The following is a 25022-nucleotide window of genomic DNA, read 5'->3' as shown; positions in this document are numbered from 1 at the left end:
CAGCAATCCCAGAATATATCTGCTGCAGATTTGCCACATTCCAGTTTAACCACAATGTATTAGAAAACATGAAGACACCCTTCGAAAGGATTAGGCCAGCAAATTTACTGTCATAATAAAATCATCTGATTTGTTTAGTTTCAAATGAAAGCATAATTCAACATATCACTCAGAACTGTTTTGCTCTGTAAATTTTTTAACTTAAAAGAATCAGAGAACAAACTGCTGAATATTCAGTTTGAAATCCCTCTGTTCTTTTAAACAGAAATCTTGCTCAGATACACAAGAGGTAGTGGAAACAGAGTCCATCATACTTTGGATAACAAGAAAACTTTTTTTTCTAAATCCATTCTTCTCTCTTTCTTTGTAGTGCCATTCCATCTACTAACTCTTCGCAAAGTGTCATTTATTTTGTCTATTGTTCCTTCAAAATGAACTTAAATACTGAAGTAGTTTTCAGGATGATATTTTCAAGTAGAGACTCTGAAATAGCCAGTGTTGTTTTCCACACCTAAGCTTCTTGTGGAACACAAAAATAATTGTGCAAACCGCCTTTGCGTGAGCAAATGAAATAAAGGCAGAAACCTAGACACCCAAAATCTCAGAGAAAGAATATTGCTAACCATAATTTTAGGGACCAAATTATGGCTCCTTTGAAAAATCTGTCCTTAAATGTACAGGAGGTATATCAAACACCAGCAATTTTCTACACAAGCCTGTCACTATTCTAATTGCATTTCTATTCTGGTCATTTGTTGTTTTCTTCATAACATCTAAGGCCTGAACTTTTCCATAAAGGGACAACAGAGCAAAGGACCGGATGCAAAATTTCACAGCCCAGAAAATGTTCATTTCAGTATGAAGTATTAATAAAATAAATATTTTCTTTTAAAAAGGAGTGTCCTACCGGATCTTCAGTTTTATGGTTATTCAGCAAGTCAGACAGGAAATCGTCATGGAGGCTCTCTCTCCGAATCAATGTAAATTCACGCAGAAAAACAGCTCCTTGGTTTTGGTCTCCACAAACCTAGAAAGATAATAGCACATTAAGAAAAGCAATGCCCCAACATTGCCATCAGGATCATATCCAAGAAAGAAAAAGAGGAGGAGACCTGGTGAACCAGGATATTTGTTAGTGGCCTTTTTTGTCTTTTAGATTAGAAAATTAATTCCAGCTCTGACCAGAGTGGCCGTTAATGAAAACGGAGACCTGCATTTAAAAGAACGAAGTAGTTAATAGTTTGCTCCGATGTCCAATGATTCGAAAGGTTTGTTGGTGGAACAAGCTGGAATTTGTTTCTCAAAAAGTATGGCGTGCAGAGCCGTAGATCATAGTTAAAATGCTATGTGGTGAAGTGATATCTTCTTAAAATACATTCTGAACTATAAAGACAGAATTCCCAGAGGCGTCCTAATCCATTGGGCCTATGTAAAGGTTGGGTGGTAAGAAGGGGAAATGTTTAGGTATGCGTAGAGATGGATGCTACTAAGGCCGAAATAATGTATGTATACAAGTGAGTGCATATGCATCTTAATGGGTAAGGAAAATAAAATACTGCAAATCCATGGTTGATCATTTTAATTTAATTTCTGATTTAATTATTTCCAAGCCTAACAAAGTTTGAAAAGCTGTTTGAGGCACAGACTGTTATTTCATTACATGTCAGAACAGTGCCTTAGGTGCTACTGTAATGCTCACAACAATAATTAATTTCTCATTGTGTTTCTTGGTGGTGTTATCAAAGCCAAAAAGAATCAAACCACATTTTTTAAAATTAGAACACGTGTTTTAAATTCTCAAAACCAGTGGTACTTATGGGTTTTTTCCTTCAAAGTTCCCACAAACAAAAAGCTGCCTTTGGGCTGAAACAAGGAATTCCACAGCAAAGAAAAATGTTTGAGGACGTTATTAACAGAAAATAGGGAACTCATTATCAACTGGAATTCTAGTAACTTTTCCAATTTAATTTCTGTTGCAACATATTTTGAACAAGGCTCAACTTGCTAAAGTAAAGTCTCACTAGATTTGTTTTATCTATATAGGTCCAGGTCTGTATGTAAACAACTACATTATGTTTTTATATTTTAGTAATTGGGACTACAGCCTATACATCTAATATAATATACATCCTTCAAGGGTCAACATTTATGATCAGATACTAAAGCATGTTAATTGTTGATTTTGGAATGGGAACCACTTTGGGTATATATATGGAATACCAAGTGCTGTAGTAATATATGATATCAGGGGTAACTGATTGTGAGCTTGAAAAGAGCACATTACTTACAAATGGCGAAGTATTACTCACAAATCCCTTATTAGACACCTGTCTGCCAGCTATTTTGTAAACAAGAAAAGTTATTTCTGATTTTTTCCCCCTGCTTCTGTTGATACTATTTCTTATATCCCTGCACCTGCAAACTAGATGCCATAATTAACATGAGTCTAGCTCTAAAAGGCTGAGCAGCAGAGGAGCATCTGGGAACCCCATGGATATGACATGAAGTATGTCCAATGAGAGGATGAAGACTATATCTACCACTGCTTGACAGCTAGCTGGTATTACAGTCTGAGAGGAGGGAGTCTTCCCTTCCAGCTGGGCAGTGAGAGCAGAGATGCTGCAAAGTCAGAAAAACTATAATGGGGTGGCTAGAAACAGAAGAACTAATAAGGAAAGAGGGGAGGAATTAGGAAATAATACAAAAAGGGCGACGGATGGAAAAACCTGGTATCTCTGCACAGAACAACCTGAATTATATGCTTATAATGCTTAGGAGAGCAGATAGCCGCTTCGGGATACATGGTTGCTGCAGTCAGATCGGTAAGGGGCACCTTACTCCTTTGAGCTACTTAGCTATAAAAGTAAAAAAAAAAGTTTCTATGAAAAGGATATGTTTTTAAGATGCAAGGTCTAATTTATATCCATCCTGACACACTGTAGCAAACATTGAATAACACACTCTTGTATCATTGTGTCATAGCAATGATGGATACATGAAATATAGACGTTTTCACGACCAAAAATTACCACTAAATTACATTTTCCACTAAAAAAAGATTATGGATTATAGATTTTATGATTACAAAATCTCCCCAAAGTAGCTCCTCATTAGTCCTCATTCATCCCATTTGTGACAGCTGTGATTCAGTGATAAAATGTGACGTCGGCAATAGAAATGATATGGTTTGGGGTTTTATTTTTTTAAAGTGCCTTTCTCTACCTGTGATTTAATCACCTAAGGTAAGTGAAACTAAGAATATAACTCAGGTCAATTAATGATTCAGGTCAAGTTTTGGGAAGCTGAATACAGGAGCTGATAAGCTCAGGGTTAACACACTTCACTAAATTTGTGTATATGTGTGGCCCACATGACATGTTCAGATTCTGCAGAAACTACGTTTTCATTTAAAAAGCAGTGAGTTACAAAGGAAATTTTCCAAATAGGAACCTTGCAAATATAAACAAACCTGTGGTCATCCTCTAGACAGCCTGAAATAAAAGGCTCTGGAAGCTCCCAACTTTCCCAGCCTTCATTAATATCATTGTGCTGTTAACTCTAAAGCCTAGCAGTAACACTTGACATGTCAAGTGTTAATGATTAACTATTTCAGTGCTAATCATTTTAGCAGATCGGATGAAAAAGGAGGTGGGAGTCTGAAGCTGCTATAGGGTAGGAGATGCTGAAGGAATTAAGGAGGAAGGAGACAGTGACAAGGCCCTGCAAACAACTTTGAAAGCAACGTTTGATGAACAGGAATATGAAGGGGGGGGGGAGCACAATTGTTGCTCACTATAAGGAAGGAGATCACTTCATGATTGTTTTACGGCTCTCATTGGTGCTATTAAATGATGAAGGTGCTCTTCCATTCCTTAAGGTTGCTCAACATTCAGTAAAGTGCTTTGCAATACAGTATGTTAGGGTGCTATTAAAAAAAACCCAGAAAGCGTTGTTTTATTAGATGGGAAGGGGGTAACATTAATTGTGTAAAAATCAAAGCAAGACTTATTTGGCTCAATTCCCATCTCCTTCAGATCCGTGTAAACCATGAGTAACTATTACACCTAATGGTGTAAACTCAGTGCAGATGAGAGCTCCGATCAGCCTACAGAACAAATACAGAACAGCAATAGAAATGAGTTAATGCTAACTAGGAGGGAAAAGATGCAACTTCTACTTCCATTGAGTAGTACCTCCCTCTACAAGTAGTCTCATTGACTTCACTGAGACTAGTCATGGAGTAAGATACTACTCATCCTGAGTAAGAATGGCACAGTCTGGCCCATGTCAAATATAAGTATAATAATATAGGGCTAGATTTTTATATCTTTATTAATGCATGTAGCCCCATTTATTCCAGTAGGGCTACTCACAAAGTATGAGTAGCCAAATGTGGTCCAAAATATATGTATTTCAAACACCTTTTTACACCTACCAAGAGAAATTTAAATATAACTGATCAGTCCAGGGGACTCAAACTATTTAAAGTCTATTTTAAAAATCAAACAGGAAACTCATTACTGTCAGAATTCTGGGTACAAAATATACAATGCTTGTATTATAAAAAGCCCCCATGGAAGAAATTTCTCAGCTTTATGTACCTGCCTTCTCCTACGTGAAAGAGTGCTATATTCTTCCTCTTCTATGAGCACTAAGTGAAACTCTTGACTCTATACAACAGTTACTTAAACAAGAAAAGGCACCCTAGAGCAGCCACAAGTATGTCCACATACCTGCTGGCTGCCAAAGGCACTTGTTGATTAGCACTGCTATGTTGCCTCAAAGGAGGATTTAACAAAAATTCCCTAAGAGGAGTGCTGAAATAAAATGAAAATTATTATTACTGCATTTGATCTCTGACAATTTTGGATCCTGGTTTTGATCTGAGCTCTTCTTTTTTGTCCTTGACTAGACCTGGATTCAAAATCTGAATCCAGCTCTGAATTTTGTAAGTTGACCACATCTTTACAATGGGCCAGACCAAAATTGCTGAATCCAAACACTGCTTAAATGTAGAAGGGAGGCTTCAATTTTGGGGCCTGAGTCTGTCACCCTTAATTACATTGGGTTGATAGCCCACAGGCTATGCACTGTGAAGCCCTATTTTGAAGGATGCCTATTGGGAAGTACCTTACTTGTACAGTCCCACTGTCAAAAGTGCAGTTAAGGTTGGCAGAATCAAAACCCCAAGATGGTAAGTTTACATAACTCATCCTGGATGCTCCTGGGGGGATACTAAAGTGATCATTTAGGAGTGTTCAAGGTCAACTACCTAGAAACCCAAAGAAAACCTCCAGGGGAACATCAAAGAGTGTGTGAGAGAGTCCCCTTTAGAGAAGGCTTTGCTATGTATAAATCATCTTTTCAGATTAAACCCAGTGAAGCCTGAAAGTGTTTCCCCCAATGGTAAACTGAAAGACCAGGTATGAACAAAATACAAAAATCTGTCTGTGGTGCAGAAGTAGCATGAATGCTACTGAAACACTCCATCTGTCCTATCTCCCGGCTGTCTGGCAGCCACTCATTGCTGCTCTGAGGTACAGGATGTCTATCAACCTTCACCTTTCCTTCACTTCGATAAGATATAAGAAACAAAACCTGGAGAATTACATGCCACTAATTTTTCATTTAAAAAGGCAGCACAAGCTAGGAACAACTGAAAGTTACTGGGTTTGATTCAACTCTCATTTTGTCTGGGGCAATGCTAGTGTAACTCCAATGATTTATTCCCCCCTCCATTCCATCACTCAACAAGCTGCATGCTGCTGGGTGTATGGTGAAGCCACCTATTTGGAGTTGAATGCCGTGGGAGCAGACAGAAGAAATTTGGGGTGACAGCTTACTGCCTGTACACACAAAATGCCCTTGTAGGCAGGAAAATTAGGAGTCACAACAGGAGCAGGAAGAGTAACAGACTTTTAAGGAGCAACCTGTCTCTACACCTACAGATTATCAAATGGCTCTTCCAGAGGGCTAAGTCTGGAGTCTCAACTGCTTTCTTCATCTACAAATGTTCCTTTCACCCACTCCATAATCCCACACTCCCAGAACTACTCTGGCACTATCAAAACTGGGAAATTCTTAAGAACATAACACTACCCATACTGGGTCAGATTAATGTCCCATCTAGCACAGTGTCTTGTCGTTCCACAGTGCTGAAATGCTGATGCCAGATGCTTCGGAGGGAATGAACAGAACAGGGCAATTATTGGAGTGACCTATTCCCTGTTATCCAGTCCCAGCTTCCGGCAGTCAGAGGCTACGGATGTCCAGAGCATGGGATTGAGTCTATGACCACCTTGGCTAATGTCCATTGATGGACTTATCCTTGAAATTATCTAATTCTTTCTTGAATCCAGTTATAATTTTGGCCTCCACAACATCCCCTGGCAAGGAGTTCCACAGGTTGACTGTGCACTTTTGTTTCTTTTAAAGGTGCTAGCTATTAATTTTATTGTGTGACCCCTGGTTCTTGTGTTATGTGAAAGTGTAAATAACATTCCCTACTCCCATTCTCCACTCCATTCATGATTGTATAGACCTATCATATCTCCCTCAGTTGTCTCTTTTCTAAAATAAACAGTAGCAGTTGTCTTCATCTCTCTTCATGTGGAAGCTGCTCCATACACCCAATCATTTTTGTTGCCCTTCTCTGTACTTTTTCCAATTCTAATATATCTTTTCTGAGATGGATCAACCAAAACTGCACACAGTATTTAAGGTGTGGGTATACCATGGGTTTATATAGGGGTATTATATTTTCTATTTTATTACCTATGCCTTTCCTAATGATTCCTAACATTCTTTTAGCTTTTTCCCCCACTACTGCTGCACACTGAGTGGATGTTTTCAGGAAACTAACCATGAGAACTCCAAGATCTCTTTCTTGAGAGGTGAACACTGATTTAGACTCAATCATTTTGTATGTATAGTTAGGATTATGTTTTCCCATGTTCATTACTTTGCATTTATTAACTTTGAATTTCATCTACTATTTTGTTGGCCAGTCACCCAGTTTTGTGAGATCCTTTTGTAACTATTCACAATCCACTTTGGACTTAACCATCTTGAGTATTTTAGTATTGTCTGCAAATTTTTCCACCTCAGTGTTTACTCCCTTTTCTAGATCACTTATGAACCCTAGTGCAGATCCTCAGGGGACCCTGCTATTTCCCGCATTCCACTGTTTGTAGTCTAAGTATTGGCTGCATTCCCTCTGCTTACTGCCCCCAACTGGTTTTGAAGCGGAGTTTATGTTGACATGGATCATGATGGGGGAGATTTTCAAAGGCGCAAATGGGAGTTATGTGCTCAACTTTCACTGATTTTTCAGTGGGATCTGGGTGCCTCACTGGTTTCAGCCTTTGAAAATCTCACTTTAATTTTGATACTGTTGTATCTGAGTTTGATAATTTAGTTTTAGAAATGGGAGAAATTACTGTTTCATCAAAAGCAATCCTAAAATGGCATTTCTAGATATTGCAACATGTTCTTCTGGGATCTGAAGAGAAAAGTACATATCTTGAAGAGGGGAGGGGGACAAAAAAGACCCCCCCTCCCAGCTGCAGTAAAGAAAATATCTAACAGTGGAAAACAAAATTGGGGGCCTGTATATCAACAATTTGGTTTTCTGTCTCTGGCCTTTTCAAACCATTGTATTGTGATTTTATTATATTTCTGAACCAGCAACTTGTCTTTTTGGAAATTAGCTATTGTGTGTCGTGGTTTTGTAGATTTAGTTCTGTGAAAGAAAAGGAGACTGTTATTTGGCTCCTCTGGAGATACTCACAAATGCCACAAAATACAACTACAAATATTTCCCCAGGGAATGTTTTATTCAGCTGGGAAGTGTTCCCACAAGAAAATCTTTCAGCTGGGCTTGAAATATATTTAATCTTTTTTCCCCTTTCCCCACAGAGACTTAATTCATGATTCTCTTAATGGTAATGCCCTGACTTCTTTTAAAAGAAGTTCTGTGAAGGAAAAGTGGCTTTTTGTGCTAATTATTTTCAGTTCTTAAACAGCCACAATAGAAGAGTCTGGTTAATGTATTCATTGGAGGAATTATTTAAGCTCCATTTCAGTCTCTCATTATAAGTGAACAAAAGAAAAAGTGATTTGCACTCAAGAATTACAGCGTGAAGTGTCCTTCAAACAAAACCACCGGCAACTAACATCTTCGAGAGACATTAGCAATGATGGGGATAAATTTGTAAAGCATACACACGCCTACACTTGACCCACAGTGTTCTGACAAGGGAGAAAGCTAATATGGCCCCATCAAATGGAGTGGCAAAAATGTAGAATGTATGAAAACACACCAGTCCTACTGCTGCCAAGCAACCTTTGCTGGAAAAAATATGAGGAGCAGACTGTGGGAATGAAAGATGAACTAACATAGAAGCAAACAAATCAATGCTACACAACTACTTTTAAATCCTGTTGATTAAAGCTTTCCTCCTAGCAGTTAACAAATCACCACAGAACGTGCAGGTGCAAAAAGGTCCTGTACCAGTCTGCTGAGATTCAGCTTTACAGTTTTACCTATTTTTTAATTTACAGGTACTCCGTAGACAATATTTAGATTTCTTTAAACTCCAGTTTAATAAAACAGGATGAAAACTAAACAAAACAAAACAATTTACTCTGCTTTGACAGTGGGAGCCATCCAAGGCTGGGCTCCATCCATGTGTTTCTTGAGAAAACATGCCAAACTGTTACTGTTGCTCAAAATACATTAGAGGGAGATACATGAATTGCTGTGGGACATTGCCATAGAAAAACCCAAAACATACAACCCAGGGAATTCCTGCTGCCTCTTATCTCAGTGCATTATTATTATTCAGCTTTTCTTAGACAAGTATAAAACCTCGTCATGCTATTCTTAGTCACTTTTCAGAGCAGAAACACATTTTAAAATGTGTTTAAAATGGTATGTGTAACATGAGGAACTAGATCAAGGCATGGTTTGGGAAAGCACTGTGTAAATTTCAAAACACAGCCTTACCAATGTACTTCAGTCCTGACTTGCCACACACTTCAGCCTCCAACCTAGTCTAGGACATAGGCCCTGCCTGCAGAGAGAATGCAGATTACATGGTGGTTTAGGACTGTGGATACATATTTACTTGGGACTAGTGAGACCCAAGTCATTTTTAGTTGTGACCTAATCAAGATGAGTTAATTTTCAGACAATGCTAGAATTAGGTCAGAATGTACTATTACATTGCAGTACACATTATTATGAATGTAGTTGGGTTACTATATATTTTACTCCACTTTGTTGTTGTTTTTTTAGAGTACTAGGAAATGCCTTTGCATATTAGGCTTGTTTTAAAGATCTGACAAACCATACAACCTTCAGTCTCACAGGAATCATTAAAAATAAATAACCTGATTTAGATGCAATGAAGACATTTATGAAAGGTTTTGTTTCACTATCTTCTTGTGCCACCCAAGTTTCATGTGGAAAATGGAAAGCTTGATCCTCCACCAGTGGCTTACAGAGGTTTTTCCTCATGGCTTTATTTCTCAGCAGAGACCATCATACTATTTTGATTTAAGATTTAAAATCCTTTAGCCTCCTTTTTTGCTGAACTTAGTTGAGATCCTGAAAGATGAAATAATAAGCTGTTCTACAGAAGATATGATCCGTCTTCCTCGAAACTCATTGCACTATATTCTGCTCTCGAAAATAAAACTTCAGAATGATGGGTTACAGTTTTACTTTGGGCTGGTGTTTTGATACTCAAGCGTCACATCCCTATGATCCATAGTAGTAAGTCAGTGTACTGCTAGCCAAGGGAGTCAAGAAGTACGATATACATTTTTAAGATATTCAGTTTCCAATAGCTAGGGCACTACCAAATTCATGGTCCATTTTAGACAATTTCCCAGCCCTAGGATTTTAAAAATTTTAAATTTCGTGATTTCAGCTATTTAAATCTGAAATGTCATGGTGTTGTAATTGTAGGGATCCTGACCCAAAAAGGAGTTGTGTATGTGGGGGGCGGGGGGGGTGTCGTAAGGTTATTGTAGGGGTGGTTGCACTACTGCCACCCTTACTTCCGTGCTGCTGCTGTTGCTGATGGTGCTGCCTTCAGAGCTGGGCAGCTGCAGAGCAGCTGCTGCTGGCTGGGAGTAAGGATGACATGGTATGGTATTAGCGTCCTTATTTTAGAGCTGAGCCCTCAATCAGCAGCTGCCACTCTCTGGCCACCCAGCTCTGAAGGCAGCAGCGCAGAAGTAAATGCGGCATGGTATGGAATTACCACCCTTACTTCTGCACTGTTGCTGGCAGGGCACCACCGTCAGAGTTGGGCACCCGGCCACCAGCCACTGCTCTCCAGCCACCCAGCTCTGAAGGCAACACAGAAGTAAGAGTGGCCATACTGCGCCCCTCCCCAAACTAACCTTGTGACCCCCCTGCAACTCCCTTTTGGGTCAGGACCCCCAATTTGAGAAATGCTGGTCTCCCCCATGAAATCTGTATAGTATAGGGTAAAAGCACACACAACACCAGATTTCACGGTGGGAGACCAGATTTCACCGTCCGTGATGCCTTTTTCATGGCTGTGAATTTGGTAGGGCCCTACCTATAACCCTTCATTTGGTTCATTGCAATTAGGTTCTCTTTGCTGCCCACTTTGTTGATAATGAAGACTACTTTCTTTTAAAATATTCTGGGAAGATATTTCCCTTGAGGACAAGTGATATTCCACTCTACCTTAGATCTGTTTTCTGCTTCATTCTACCTTCTGCCTAGAGTCCAGTATCTTTTCTATGCCCCCCCCCCCCCAAAAAAAAATTCAGACAAGATTCCATCTGCTCTAGGGACCTCTATTGGGAATCTTCCCATTGACTTTAATTAGCTCTGTATCAGACCCTAAAGTGCATTTTCCCGGAGAAGTTCAATTACTGGCTGTGAAAGTTCCAGATTCTCCTACTGTACTTCTGTCATATTAGATGGTACGAAAGGAGAGAACTCAAAATAATGGTATCTTCAGTTTGGTCACTCCTAGGCAACTATAGCTTGTCTTTGCAGTCTTGTCATAGGATTGGTCATCACACCAGTTAACTGATTAAATACGAATGAGAATTCCAACAACAGCTTAATTATAGCAGTGGGAAAATGACTTTTTTTTCATTGTTTCTACTGAGCAAATCTTATATGTAGTGTTGTTGTAGCTGTGTTAGTCCCAGGATGTTCTCATCCTCTGAACAGATGACAAACTCCCTTAGTTTTCTACCGCCAGTCCATTAAACTCTCTCTGGAACACTCCCACACCAGCATCAACTTCCTGGGCACCATGATCAGTTTCAGCAATGGAACCCTACAGACAGCTATATACAAGAAACCCACAGACCACCACACCTTCTTTCACAGATTCAATAACCACCCCAAACACACCAAGAAATCTGTTATCTACAGTCAGGCACCCAGATACCACAGAATATGCTCTGAGGAGAAAGTCTGGGATACACACCTTAACACACTCAAAACCACCGTCACCAAACAAGGACACTCCACCAGAGAAGTAGATCGCATCATGGAATGGGCCACCCTAATACCCCAAGAGAACCTGCTTCAATACAGAAAGAAAACCCCTTCTGACCACACACCCCTAATTGTCTGACCTACCACCCCATATTGGAATTCATATGGGGAATCATCAAACAACTACAACCCACTCTTGATGGAGATCACATCCTGAAAAGTCTTTCCTGAACCCCTCTTTCGGCTTTCAAACAACCTCCCAGCCTCTCCAGCTCATCATCAGAAATAAGCTCCCCACAGACCATGACACACTGACTCAAAGTGGCACCAGACCCTGCCAGAACAGCCAATGCAAAACTGCAGACACATCTCCACTGCTAAAATGATCAACAAGCCCCTCCCCGACATACCTTTTAAAATCCATAGCTCCTACACATGCCTATCACAACATGTGGTGTACCTCGTCCATTGCACTAAATGCCCCAATAGCAACCTTGTGGGTGAAACCTGACATTCACTATGCTCTTGAATGACCTCACACAGAAAAATAAAAGACAAAAACACCTATGGGTGAAAATTTTTAACAAAGCAATCACTCTATATCTGACCTATCAGTCCCCATTTTCAAAGGAAACATGCACGACACTTTCAAAAGACAAGTCTGTGAGCTTAAATTCATAACGTTGGTAGGCACTCAAAATCATGGTCTTAATAAAGACACTGGATAAGAGTCTGTTATAACAATCTGTAGCCCACTAATCCCCCTATGACTACAGTGTTGTTAACAGGTCATTCAGCTTGAACGGTCCCTTATAATGTGCGCTAATTACTTATACTAAACTAACTATCCAACCTTATATTTAGCAGTGACATGCAGAGTACCTTTCCCAGACCTGAGAAAGAGCTCTGTGTCACTCGAAAGCTTATCTCTCTCATCAACAGAAGTTGGTCCAATAAAAGATCTCACCCACCTTGTCTCTCTCAAATCTTATAAGTATTTACAACAGTTTAGACAACTGAAATGCCAATAACTGACGTCAGAATACAGTAGTAATCCTATCCATATAACCTGCAACTCAGTTTTGCTCTGGTTACCTCCTTCATTTATGATCTATTTTTGAAAAATTCTATTAAATCTAGGCTAATGGTTTTTTGGATAGGCAAATAAACAACGGTTAATTTTCCATTATCATGGCAGAGGGTTGTCATATGTATTTTGTGCCCAGGCTGGTAAGTTTTCATGAAAACTTGTACAAGGCTATAATAAAATTCAGGATTTTTGCATCATTCTGAAGGAATGAAACTTTAAAAGATCCAACATGAAATATTCTAGGGAACTAACTTCATACCATGAGGTAAATATGGTTCATTTGAATCAAGACCAATTGAAAGACCCACCATGGCTTAACAACCATGTAAAAGAAGCAGTGAGAGATAAAAAGGCATCTTTTAAGAAGTGGAAGTCAAATCCTAATGAGGTAAATAGAAAGGAGCATAAACACTGGCAAATTAAATGTAAAAATGTAATAAGAAAAGCAAAAAATGAGTTTGAAGAACAGCTAGCCAAAAACTCAAAACGTAATAACAAAATGTTTTTTAAGTACATCAGAAGCAGGAAGCCTGCTAAACAACCAGTGGGGCCCCTGGACGATCGAGATACAAAAGGAGCATTTAAAGACGATAAAATCATCGTGGAGAAACTAAATGCATTCTTTGCTTCAGTCTTCATGGCTGAGGATATTAGGGAGATTCCCAAACCTGAGCCGTCCTTCGTAGGTGACGAATCTGAGGAATTGTCACAGATTGAAATGTCATTAGAGGAGGTTTTGGAATTAATTGATAAACTTAACAGTAACAAGTCACGGGAACCAGACAGCATTCACCCAAGAGTTCTGAAGGAACTCAAATGTGAAATTGCAGAACTATTAACTATGGTTTGTAACCTGTCCTTTAAATCAGCTTCTGTACCCAATGACTGGAAGATAGCTAATGTAACACCAATATTTAAAAAGGGCTCTAGAGGTGTTTCCGGCAATTACAGACCGGTAAGTCTAACGTCAGTACTGGGCAAATTAGTTGAAAGAATAGTAAAGAATAAAATTGTCAGACACATAAAAGAACATAAATTGCTGGGCAAAAGTCAACATGGTTTCTGTAAGGGGAAATCATGTCTTACTAATCTATTAGAGTTTTCTGAAGTGGTCAAACAAACATGTGGACAAGGGGGATCCAGTGGACATGGTGTACTTAGATTTCCAGAAAGCCTTTGACAAGGTCCCTCACCAAAGGCTCTTACGTAAATTAAGTTGTCATGGGATAAGAGGAAAGATCCTTTCATGGATTGAGAACTGGTTAAAAGACAGGGAACAAAGGGTAGGAATAAATGGTAAATTTTCAGAATGGAGAGGGGTAACTGGTGGTGTTCCCCAAGGGTCAGTCCTAGGACCAATCCTATTTAACCTATTCATAAATGATCTGGAGAAAGGGATAAACAGTGAGGTTACAAAGTTTGCAGACGATACTAAACTGCTCAAGATAGTTAAGACCAAAGCAGACTGTGAAAAACTTCAAAAAGATCTCACAAAACTAAGTGATTGGGCAACAAAATGGCAAATAAAATTTAATGTGGATAAATAATGCATATTGGAAAAAATAACCCCAACTTTACATACAATATGATGGGGGCTAATTTAGCTACAACTAATCAGGAAAGAGATCTTGAGTCATTGTGGATAGTTCTCTGAAGACGTCCACACAGTGTGCAACGGCAGTCAAAAAAGCAAACAGGATGTCAGGAATCATTAAAAAAGGGAGAGAGAATAAGACGGAGACTATCCTATTGCCCTTACACAAATCCATGGTACGCCCACATCTTGAATACTGCGTACAGATGTGATCTCATCTCAAAAAAGATATACTGGCATTAGAAAAGGTTCAGAGAAGGGCAACTAAAATGATTAGGGGTTTGGAACGGGTCCCATACGAGGAGGAATTAAAGAGGCTAGGACTTTTCAGCTTGGAAAAGAGGAGACTAAGGGGGGATATGATAGAGATATAAAATCATGAGTGGTTTGGAGAAAGTGAATAAGGAAAAGTTATTTACTTGTTCCCATAATATAAGAACTAGGTGCCTCCAAATGAAATTAATGGGCAGCAGGTTTAAAACAAATAAAAGGAAGTTCTTCTTCACACAGCACACAGTCAACCTGTGGAACTCCTTGCCTGAGGAGGTTGTGAAGGCTAGGACTATAACAGGGTTTAAAAGTGAACTAGATAAATTCATGGAAGTTAAGTCCATTAATGGCTATTAGCCAGGATGGTGATAAGGAATGGTGTCCCTAGCCTTTGTTTGTAAGAGAGTGGGACGGATGGTAGGAGAGAGATCACTTGATCATTACTTGTTAGGTTCACTCCTTCTGGGGCACCTAGCATTGGCCACTGTCAGCAGACAGGGTACTGAGCTGGATGGACCTTTGGTCTGACCTATATGGCTATTCTTATGATGGAATTTTTAATGTTTCCTGCCAACAATAAAACTGGTTTTCATAACTGTTGAGTCATCTTTTTTGTTCTGTACAATATGTGGATGTAGTTTTTTATTTTAAGTATGTTTACGATGCTGGACATATTTCTTTCTCTCTCCATTTTTGGTATGCTGAAACTCTGTCACATGTTTTTGTTCATGAAGTGAGTTGGACCACACTCTTGCAATCAGAATCAAAACTGCTCTCTGATCTTTATGCGCTAAATATGGAACTGAACAGTTTCTGTAATTAACATAAGCGTGGGATATTCGACATACATTAGCAAATTATGGGCCAGATCTTTAGCTCGTGTAAAGCAGCATAGCTTTAAGTCAGTGATTTATACCAACTGAGGAACCAAATCAATACCTGCTTCCTCTGAAACTAACTCCTTCCTTTTAAAAAAAAATCATTTGTAGAACCATTGTTGAGAACGTTCAAAAAGATGACATCTTGAAGTTATTTTTTAAAATTTCATCCCTGTGTTTCTTCTTGGTGGCGGTCACTTACTAAAGCATTATGGCCTACATCCCACCTTTTGCAGAGATGATGTTTCCCCAGGAAGAATTCTGTCAGACAGGTGCACAACAGAACAGGACCCAAACAGCCCCCAGGGCTCGTGCTGCATGCCCTCCTCCCCATGTCCAGCCAGTAAGCTCAGCCACTTTCTCCACCTACCTTCAAGCAGCTGTCATCTTCAAAGCACCATCATGGTCTGTCCTCCTCAGCCACATTATAGGGTTGTGCAAAAAGAATACTCCTTGTACCCTTTTCCCTATTGTGCAACTATGCAAGGATTAGCCATAATCTATCCACGTAATATCAGGACAACAATTTCTTGGAATGCCAACAGTACTGCTTCTGTAACAGAGTTACCGGAAGTTTGTTTTTTAACATGCAACTCTCAGTTTCAGTAGATGATGCTTCAGAGCATTTTCAGAGATTGATAGATTTCTGAGTCCAGAAAGCACCATTATGATCAACTAGTCTGACCTTCTGCATAACAAAGACTAGAGAATTTCACCCAGTAATTCTCGCATCAGGCCATCAATGCATTCAGCATCGTTCATCAATAACTTGTGATTGAAGTAGCGCACATCTTTTAGAAAAGCATCCAAAATTGATGGAAAGACTCCTAGGGGTCTCAAGACACATCTCTCTTGTGTGGGTCTCGTGAGCAATGTAATCTTTTGCATTCATTTAAGAATACCATATTGGAGATACGGGCATTTTCATAGAATCATAGAATATCAGGGTTGGAAGGGACCTCAGGAGGTCATCTAGTCCAACCCCCTGCTCAAAGCAGGACCAATCCACAATTAAATCATCCCAGCCAGGGCTTTGTCAAGCCTGACCTTAAAAACTTCTAAGGAAGAAGATTCTACCACCTCCCTAGGTAACGCATTCCAGTGTTTCACCACCCTCCTAGTGAAAATGTTTTTCCTAATATCCAACCTAAACCGCCCCCACTGCAACTTGAGACCATTACTCCTTGTCCTGTCCTCTTCTACCACTGAGAATAGTCTAGAACCATCCTCTCTGGAACCACCTCTCAGGTAGTTGAAAGCAGCTATCAAATCCCCCCTCATTCTTCTCTTCTGCAGACTAAACAATCCCAGTTCCCTCAGCCTCTCCTCATAAGTCATGCGTTCCAGTCCCCTAATCATTTTTGTTGCCCTTCGCTGGACTCTCTCCAATTTATCCACATCCTTCTTGTAGTGTGGGGCCCAAAACTGGACACAGTACTCCAGATGAGGCCTCACCAATGTCGAATAGAGGGGGACGATCACGTCCCTCGATCTGCTCGCTATGCCCCTACTTATACATCCCAAAATGCCATTGGCCTTCTTGGCATCAAGGGCACACTGCTGACTCATATCCAGCTTCTCGTCCACTGTCACCCCTAGGTCCTTTTCCGCAGAACTGCTGCCTAGCCATTCGGTCCCTAGTCTGTAGCTGTGCATTGGGTTCTTCCGTCCTAAGTGCAGAACCCTGCACTTATCCTTATTGAACCTCATCAGATTTCTTTTGGCCCAATTTGTCTAGGTCCCTCTGTATCCTATCCCTGCCCTCCAGTGTATCTACCACTCCTCCCAGTTTAGTATCATCCGCAAATTTGCTGAGAGTGCAATCCACACCATCCTCCAGATCATTTATGAAGATATTGAACAAAACCGGCCCCAGGACCGACCCTTGGGGCACTCCACTTGATACCGTCTGCCAACTAGACATGGAGCCATTGATCACTACCCGTTGAGCCCGACAATCTAGCCAACTTTCTACCCACCTTATAGTGCATTCATCCAGCCCATACTTCTTTAACTTGCTGACAAGAATACTGTGGGAGACCGCGTCAAAAGCTTTGCTAAAGTCCAGGAACAATACATCCACTGCTTTCCCTTCATCCACAGAACCAGTAAGCTCATCATAGAAGGCGATTAGATTAGTCAGGCATGACCTTCCCTTGATGAATCCATGCTGACTGTTCCTGATCACTTTCCTCTCATGTAAGTGCTTCAGGATTGATTCTTTGAGGACCTGCTCCATGATTTTTCCGGGGACTGAGGTGAGGCTGACTGGCCTGTAGTTCCCAGGATCCTCCTTCTTCCCTTTTTTAAAGATTGGCACTACATTAGCCTTTTTCCAGTCATCTGGGACTTCCCCCGTTCGCCACGAGTTTTCAAAGATAATGGCCAATGGCTCTGCAATCACAGCTGCCAATTCCTTTCGCACTCTCAGATGCAACTCGTCCGGCCCCATGGACTTGTGCACGTCCAGCTTTTCTAAATAGTCCCGAAACACCTCTTTCTCCACAGAGGGCTGGCCATCTACTCCCCATGTTGTGATGCCCAGCGCAGCAGTCTGGGAGCTGTCCTTGTTAGTGAAGACAGAGGCAAAAAAAGCATTGAGTACATTAGCTTTTTCCACATCCTCTGTCACTAGGTTGCCTCCCTCATTCAGTAAGGGGCCCACACTTTCCTTGGCTTTCTTCTTGTTGCCAACATACCTGAAGAAACCCTTCTTGTTACTCTTGACATCTCTTGCTAGCTGCAGCTCCAGGTGCGATTTGGCCCTCCTGATTTCATTCCTACATGCCCGAGCAATATTTTTATACTCTTCCCTGGTCATATGTCCAACCTTCCACTTCCTTGTAAGCTTCTTTTTTATGTTTAAGATCCGCTAGGATTTCACCGTTAAGCCAAGCTGGTCTTATATGGCTTTATATATGGCTGTTCTCTCCTTTTCTCACCCTACCTGAACTAGAGCTAGTTTCCTCCTAAATTTGAGAGTGAAAGAAACACAACATAAACTGAGAAAAAGTAGTGTCCAGCAACCACTGAGAATCAGCAGGAGAGTACCCCTTTTATTTAAGGTTATGACAGAGAGGCGAGCAGAATTCCATAACTTGGAAATTCTGGAAAGAGACAAAGACCATTAAAAAAAACCTGAGGAAACCCTTAGGAAGCTAGGAATTTGTGCAATATGGACTGTGCTGTGTCCCAATTTAGCTCTAGGGAATTAAGAATTAATTCATTCTGAAGACTCAGTCTGAAGTTGTTGGAACTGTAAGCTACCTGTGTAAAACAGATGAATTTATTGCATCTATTCAAAGCTCAGCATATATTCCAAAGTAAAATATCTTGATCTGGAATGCTAATAGCTTTCAGCTCTTCTCCACTTATTACAATTCAAGGATAGAGTGCAGAATTCCTTGCTAGCATTTGCTTTCAAAAAACAAAGGATATACGTGAGCTACCAGAAAAGCTACGTGAAGAAAATTACTCATTTGATTGAAATCTCTTGGCAGTTTAAGTAGGATTCTTCAATATTTCTGATGGTCTTAGGCAACACATCTAGCTAATATGTTTATCCTGTGTAGCTTCATGTTTCATTAGTTTGACAGGACATTCCATAGAAACAAGTGTGCAAGTATTAAATATGCAAATAGCTAAACATTTTGACAGATATAAAATGTCTTGCTTCATCAGCACTGAGGGTGCTCCTCCCACCTCCTTTCCCAGAGCACAGGGTGATCAGCTTATTAGGTAGGTAAGAAAGTCCCAGTTTCCTGGGGTGACCCATGGTGTCACCTATCCACTTCCAATGATAGCTAAATCCAGATTTTGCCCGCACACCGAACACAGACGTGCTACCTACTGCACTGTAGGATTTGGAAGGTCCATACTCTCACTGGGCTCACCTTGCTGAATATGAAACCGCACAGGGGACACTCAGGCAGGAAAATCCAGGATGACTCTAGAGAGGAAGGCTGGAGCAGGACAGGAGTCATTGGGTGAGGGATTCTGGAATGCCTGGAGGAATGAGTGGTAACCCTTCTACTCATCCCTGCCCAGTGGTAAGTCCCTAACCTAAATGCTTTCAAAGGACACAATCCAAAACCCAGGGAAGTTAATTCCAATCCTGGTTCAAAGTCTTTCCATTAACTTCAGCTGGCTTTTGATCAAACCGATATGCATATACCATGGATGTGTGTGCATCTCTGTGCCCCCTAGTGGCTAATCTACATAAAAGGTTTATGAACTGCACCAGTTTCTAGCTATCTTAATTTAGTCATTTCACTCAGTAGGCAGAGGCTCATGCTATTAGCACTGATGGTCTGGAAATCCAAACCTTTTTGTTAATGCAAGAATGACTTGTTAGAAAAGAGGCACCCAATGTAGGGCTTGAACTCACAACTCTGGGATTAAGGGTCCCACGCTATCCTGACTCAGCTAATCAGTTATACATACACATGTGTACATCAGTGACTTTCACATGCTCTTTACCTAGGTCTTTAGCTTTGAGAAACCTATTGCTTCCCTACTTTACAAATTTCACTCAGAGAGCCTGCATCCCAGAGCCTGAACATCAACACTGCAATTTTATAGCCCCACAACCCAAGACCAAGTCATATGACATGGGCCAGGTACACGTTTTATTGCCTGGCCCATAGACAACCCCCACCCATAGAAAAAATATCCAGTTATTATAATTAAGGATAACAAATGTCATGATTCATCCAGTCGCTATTAGAAATCAGTTTAAGACCTAACAAGAAAGGGAAAGGGGGCGCACAGATTATCCCACATCTGCAGGTCTCTTACACCTTCCAGTGGAGCATCTGGAACTGGCTACAGACAGAGACAGAATGATCTTTGGTCTGGATCCAGTCTGGCAGTTCCTGTGTACCATTAAGAAAGCTGTGGGAATGGTCTGAAGTTTCTGGTGAAGAGCACTGACTTTGTAATTTTAACAGGAACTAAATTTCACATTAAGTTAACGGTGGCAAACAAAACAGTTGTTTTATATAAAGGGAGAAATGCTATAGTTTTTAGAATCTTTTTAAGGAAAGAGAACAAAATAGAGCGGCACAGACTCTAGTATTTTGTACTGAATAGAAAAAAAACACTCAATGTGGAGCAGGTCAAAATGATTTTTACATCTCCAAATCTTCTGGTTCTATTAAAAAGAGAAAAAATATATAACAAAGGAAGACTGTCATTTGTTCAGAAACACCTTTTTACATGGATCTGTTTTTCTTTCATTTCTGCTGAAGAAGAAAAAAAATTACCTTGAAAACACTACAAATTAGTCAACCCAAAGAATGTCTGAAGTCACCAATTACTAGGCAGTAGTTGAAAAAAAACATGAAATTATAAAACTAAGAGCTCCAGGGTTTAAGGTGGGAATTCTTGATAAGAGATTTTTCTTTTGTTGGGGTTTTATTTCAGACTGTCTTCTGGGTTCCCTGTAGCAACTGTGCAACCCCCAGGGGATAAATTCTACTATTACAGAGTAATGAAATGTTTCCTGAAAAATTCCACCACCAATTTTATTACCATAGGCCATTCTAACAATTTCTCTCCACGCTCACAGATTTACAATTAAACCATTGGGGACTTTGGTCCAAACTGGAGTCTTCACAGTTACACTCGTTTGTATGTATGACATTAACACTTCCAAAAAATATCCTTCTGTATCACCACCCAACTGAAACCAAGTAAAACATGAGCGAAATAGAAAAAGGGGAAATGGAAAATTTCCTCACTGTTTTCTGCAATTTGCAATCCTGTGTTTTTCTTTTATAAAGTTAATTTAGTAGTAATGAACAGACAATATCCATGGTGATTGAAGTCGTCGATCCCTTGAAGTAGAGAATGAGCTCTTCCACAGGTTTTACTTTTCATGGGTCGTTTGTTGACTGAAGAGCCTGATTCTTGAGCCACAGGCTCGTTGGCAGACATTGCAGGTAGCGTTGAAAGACAGAGTTGGCCTGTGATTGCTGCGTGACAGTTGTCTTTCCTTTCTTTTCTGGCATTTTTCTGTGACCAGGGCAAGGCTATTTTCCTCAAAAGTGGACGTTCCCTCTCCGACAAGTCTTCACCAGTTATCCGTATCCTGCTGTCTGCCAGCATGTGGTGTCGATGCCACATCTCTTGATGTTTATCTTGAGAGTGTCTTTAAAGCATTTCTTTTGGCCTCCCCATTTCTTTTCTCCTTTCGTGAATTGGGCATACAGCAGTTGTTTTGGTAAGCGTCCATCAGGCGTACGCACACAGTGTTCGCTCCACCTCAGCTGGTGCTGGATAATCAGGGCCTCAACACTGAAGACGCTGGCTAATGTGAGGATACTGACATTAGTACGATGATCCTCCTGCTTTATGTTGAGGCTCTTCCATAGAACGTGCTGGTGCTGGCGTTCCAGGTTTTTCAGGTGTTTTCTGTAGGTCACCCAAGTCTCACAGCCATAGAGGAGAGTTGGGATTACCCCTCCTTTATAAACTAAAAGTCTAGTGTGTGTTCTGATGTTGTGATTGTTAAACACCCGGCAAGACAGTCTGCCAAAGGCAAGGCTGGCAGAGCAAATTCTGTGCTGAATCTCAATGTTTATGTCTCCCCTCTGTGAGAGATGGCTGCCAGGATAGGCAAAGTATTCTACATTTTCCAGTTCTTCTTTGTCGATATACATCTTCCTTGCTGTGTCTGATGATTGACCAAGGACTGGCTGGTGGAGAACTTTTGTTTTGGCGATGTTCAGAGCTATCCCTAGGCTTCTGTAAGAATCAGAGAAAGAATTAAGGCAGTGATGGGCAACTTGCAGCCCATCAGGGTAATCTGATTGCGGGCTGTGAGACCTTTTGCTGGGAGCTGCAGGGGGCTGTGCCTGTGGATGGTCAACATCAGCAAAATGTCTCGTGGCCCGCAATCAGATTATCCTGATGGGACACATGTGGCCCACAGGCCACAGGTTGCCCACCACTGAATTAAGGGCTGTTTGAAGATCCTCCTTTGAGTGTGCAACTATAGCACAATCATCTGCATACTGGAGTTCATTTATTGTTGCCGATATTACTTTAGTTCTGGCACTGAGACGAGAAAGGTTGAAGAGGTTGATGTCAATCTGATATTGGATGCCAATGCCCTGTGGTAGATGGTCTTGGGTTAATGTTTTCATAGCTGCTAAGAAAATGGAGAAAAGGGTGGGTGCCCGTACACAGCCTTATTTTACACCAGTTCAGATGACAAAGTGCTTAGAGGTGGAGCCACTGCACAGGATGGAGGAAGTCATCTGGTCATGGAGAAGTTACAATGAGGATAAATTTGCTTGGGCAGCCAAACTTTGACATGATTTTCCAGCGAGCCCCATGGTTGGCAGAGTCAAAGGCTTTGGTCTAGTCGGTAAAGGCCATATACAGCTCCTGATGTTGTTCTTGACATTTTTCCTGGATCTGCCTGGCTGCTAAAATGTCAGTGGTGCCTCATGATGGTCTGAAGCCACAGTGGGACTCTGGAAGTACTTCCTCTGCAAGAGGGAGCGGGCAATTCAATGAGATTCTAGCAAGAATCTTCGCAGCGATGGAGAGGAGGGCAATGCCTCGAAAGTTGCCACAGTCGGCTCTGTCTCCCTTTTTGAACATGGGGACCATGTTAGCATTACGTAAGTCAGCAAGGATTTCTTCGGTGCACCAAATTTTGAGGAGCAGCAAGTGAAGCTTGTTAGCCAGTGAAGTAGTCATTCATCGAACAGTTACAACATGGGAGACCCTCACTGCTCACCAGCATGCTTCAAACTGACCTGAAAGAACCTGTTTCAGGAGTGAGAAGAGGTCATTCTCCATCATGCCTTGTCAGTCCTTGGCCTATCTACTGTATGACCGAGGGTAACAATTGTTGTCATGTCATGAGATGGGCACCTGCTAACTTCACTCACTGCCCAGTGGCAACAGAGTGTCTGAGTACTGCACGTAGTAGTACACTTGACATCTCATTGCTGCTAGCCAGAAGCCCAGAATTAGGAGTTAAGGAGGAGGGAGAGGAAGACACTGGCCCAACCCCCATCTTCATCCATGAAGGGTTGCAAAGGAGAGCAAGAAGTGGAATGCTTCACAGCAGAGGAATCAGCAGAAGCAGCCATGATAACAGGAACAAGACAGGCACTACACATCACTAGGATACACACACCTTGGCCCATTAAGTCATATCACAGTGTCATATTGTGACCACAGAGGACAGCAACAGGTTATAACATCTAGGAATTCCTCATGTGTCAACTTCTGGAGAAGATTGAGATGTTTGTACAAAAATGTACTACCTTTCTTGGGTAATAAGCAATGTGGGTCACCACTAACCTTAAGGTGGACTACCAGACAACCGTCTGACCTGGATAGCTTGTAGAATAGAAAACCTTCTCAACCTTGTTCAGCACTGCTTATAGACTCCATGACTCATCTCAAAATCTCAAGCATGGAAGGTGAAGGACACCTTCTCGTCCACCTCCCAAGAGGAGCTCCTGTGAAATTAAGTCCTTTGGGTGGCTACACATAATCTGCAAATCTAGAGACAAGACTAACACGAGCATCCTGCTAATCTACAGGCCTCATGACACTGACGGTTTCTGAGGGAAAGTGACAGACATGCTGTCAATATGGCAACAGTGTTCACAAGGCTCATCATGGCGAGAGACTTCAACATCCATGTAACATGCAGATAATGCCTTGAACACAGAGGCAAAAAACCTCCTAGACAAACTCCAGACAAAAGGCAGTTACCACTCTGGCCCACCTCCAAATGTTCATGGAAAACCATATTTTAAATTTTACTTAAAGAAAATTATAGTGAACCAAGAGACCAAGGAGGAGAACTGATAAAGCACACACATACTCCCTAACTACTGCAACTAATACAACTCTCACCCAGCTCCCACACCAATCGGCATGGTTCTCAACACAAGAAGCAGGTAAGATGAACTGTCAAACACTGGTTGTGGAAAACACCACATGACACAGTAGACTTTGGCACAAAGGATTCTCACAAACAATATTATTCACTACCTTGAACCTGAGAAGTGAAAACTTTTGCTATCCTGCTGCTTTTCCCACTTCACACATATGCAGTATTTTTATGTTCATGTTTCACACCACATTACTTGCTTAAAAATGGATCCCATTATCACATACTGCTGATCCCCAGCTTCAAAAACCTCCCAGTCACAATATTATTTCACGGGTTTCTGTTTCTCAACACACTTAAAACGTAACAAAACCTGATACCTTTCAATACATGCAACTCTATTTCTCCCAAACTTTAAACTTATGGTCTACTTAAAGTGTAATGTTTATGCTAAGGAATATCAGTAATTAGCACCTGCAGAAATGCCCATTCATGAAAATTATAGGAGCTGTAGATAAAGCACATGGCAGGCAGTTTAAGGGCTTGTCTACACAACCCGGCAATGTGGACTATGAGGGTGTGAGTTGCAACCGCACTGAAGTGTTGTACTGTAACTGCCCCTTGTAGACACTGCTACCGTGAACTAAAACATACCTCATTCATGTTAATGTAGTCTTGACTCAAACAGGACTGTGTGCTTATTCTATCAAGGGGTTTAAGCTGTTTCTGTCACCCACACGCGCACACACACTGCAGGACACTAGCTGTCTCAAGGGATTGATATAATTTTCACCTCTACATCACTGGTTCAAATGCACTTCAATAGTGAC

The 25022-nt window shown here is 40.9% G+C and overlaps 1 protein-coding gene across 4 annotated transcripts in view; it reads right to left on the bottom strand.

The window, feature by feature from the left end:
• ADAMTSL1 (ADAMTS like 1) overlaps window positions 1–25022 on the bottom strand; it is a 687776-nt gene that overhangs the window by 507856 nt on the left and 154898 nt on the right. For all 4 annotated transcript variants that reach the window (XM_075128816.1, XM_075128819.1, XM_075128817.1 and 1 more), the window contains exon 2: window positions 908–1027. In XM_075128816.1, coding sequence (XP_074984917.1) covers window positions 908–1027 — 120 coding nt within the window. The remainder of the gene's footprint in view (window positions 1–907; window positions 1028–25022) is intronic.

This window comes from Caretta caretta, chromosome 5 (assembly GCF_965140235.1).
Source record: "Caretta caretta isolate rCarCar2 chromosome 5, rCarCar1.hap1, whole genome shotgun sequence".
Taxonomy (NCBI): Eukaryota; Metazoa; Chordata; order Testudines; family Cheloniidae; genus Caretta; species Caretta caretta.
This window is presented reverse-complemented; position numbering and strand designations above follow the sequence as displayed.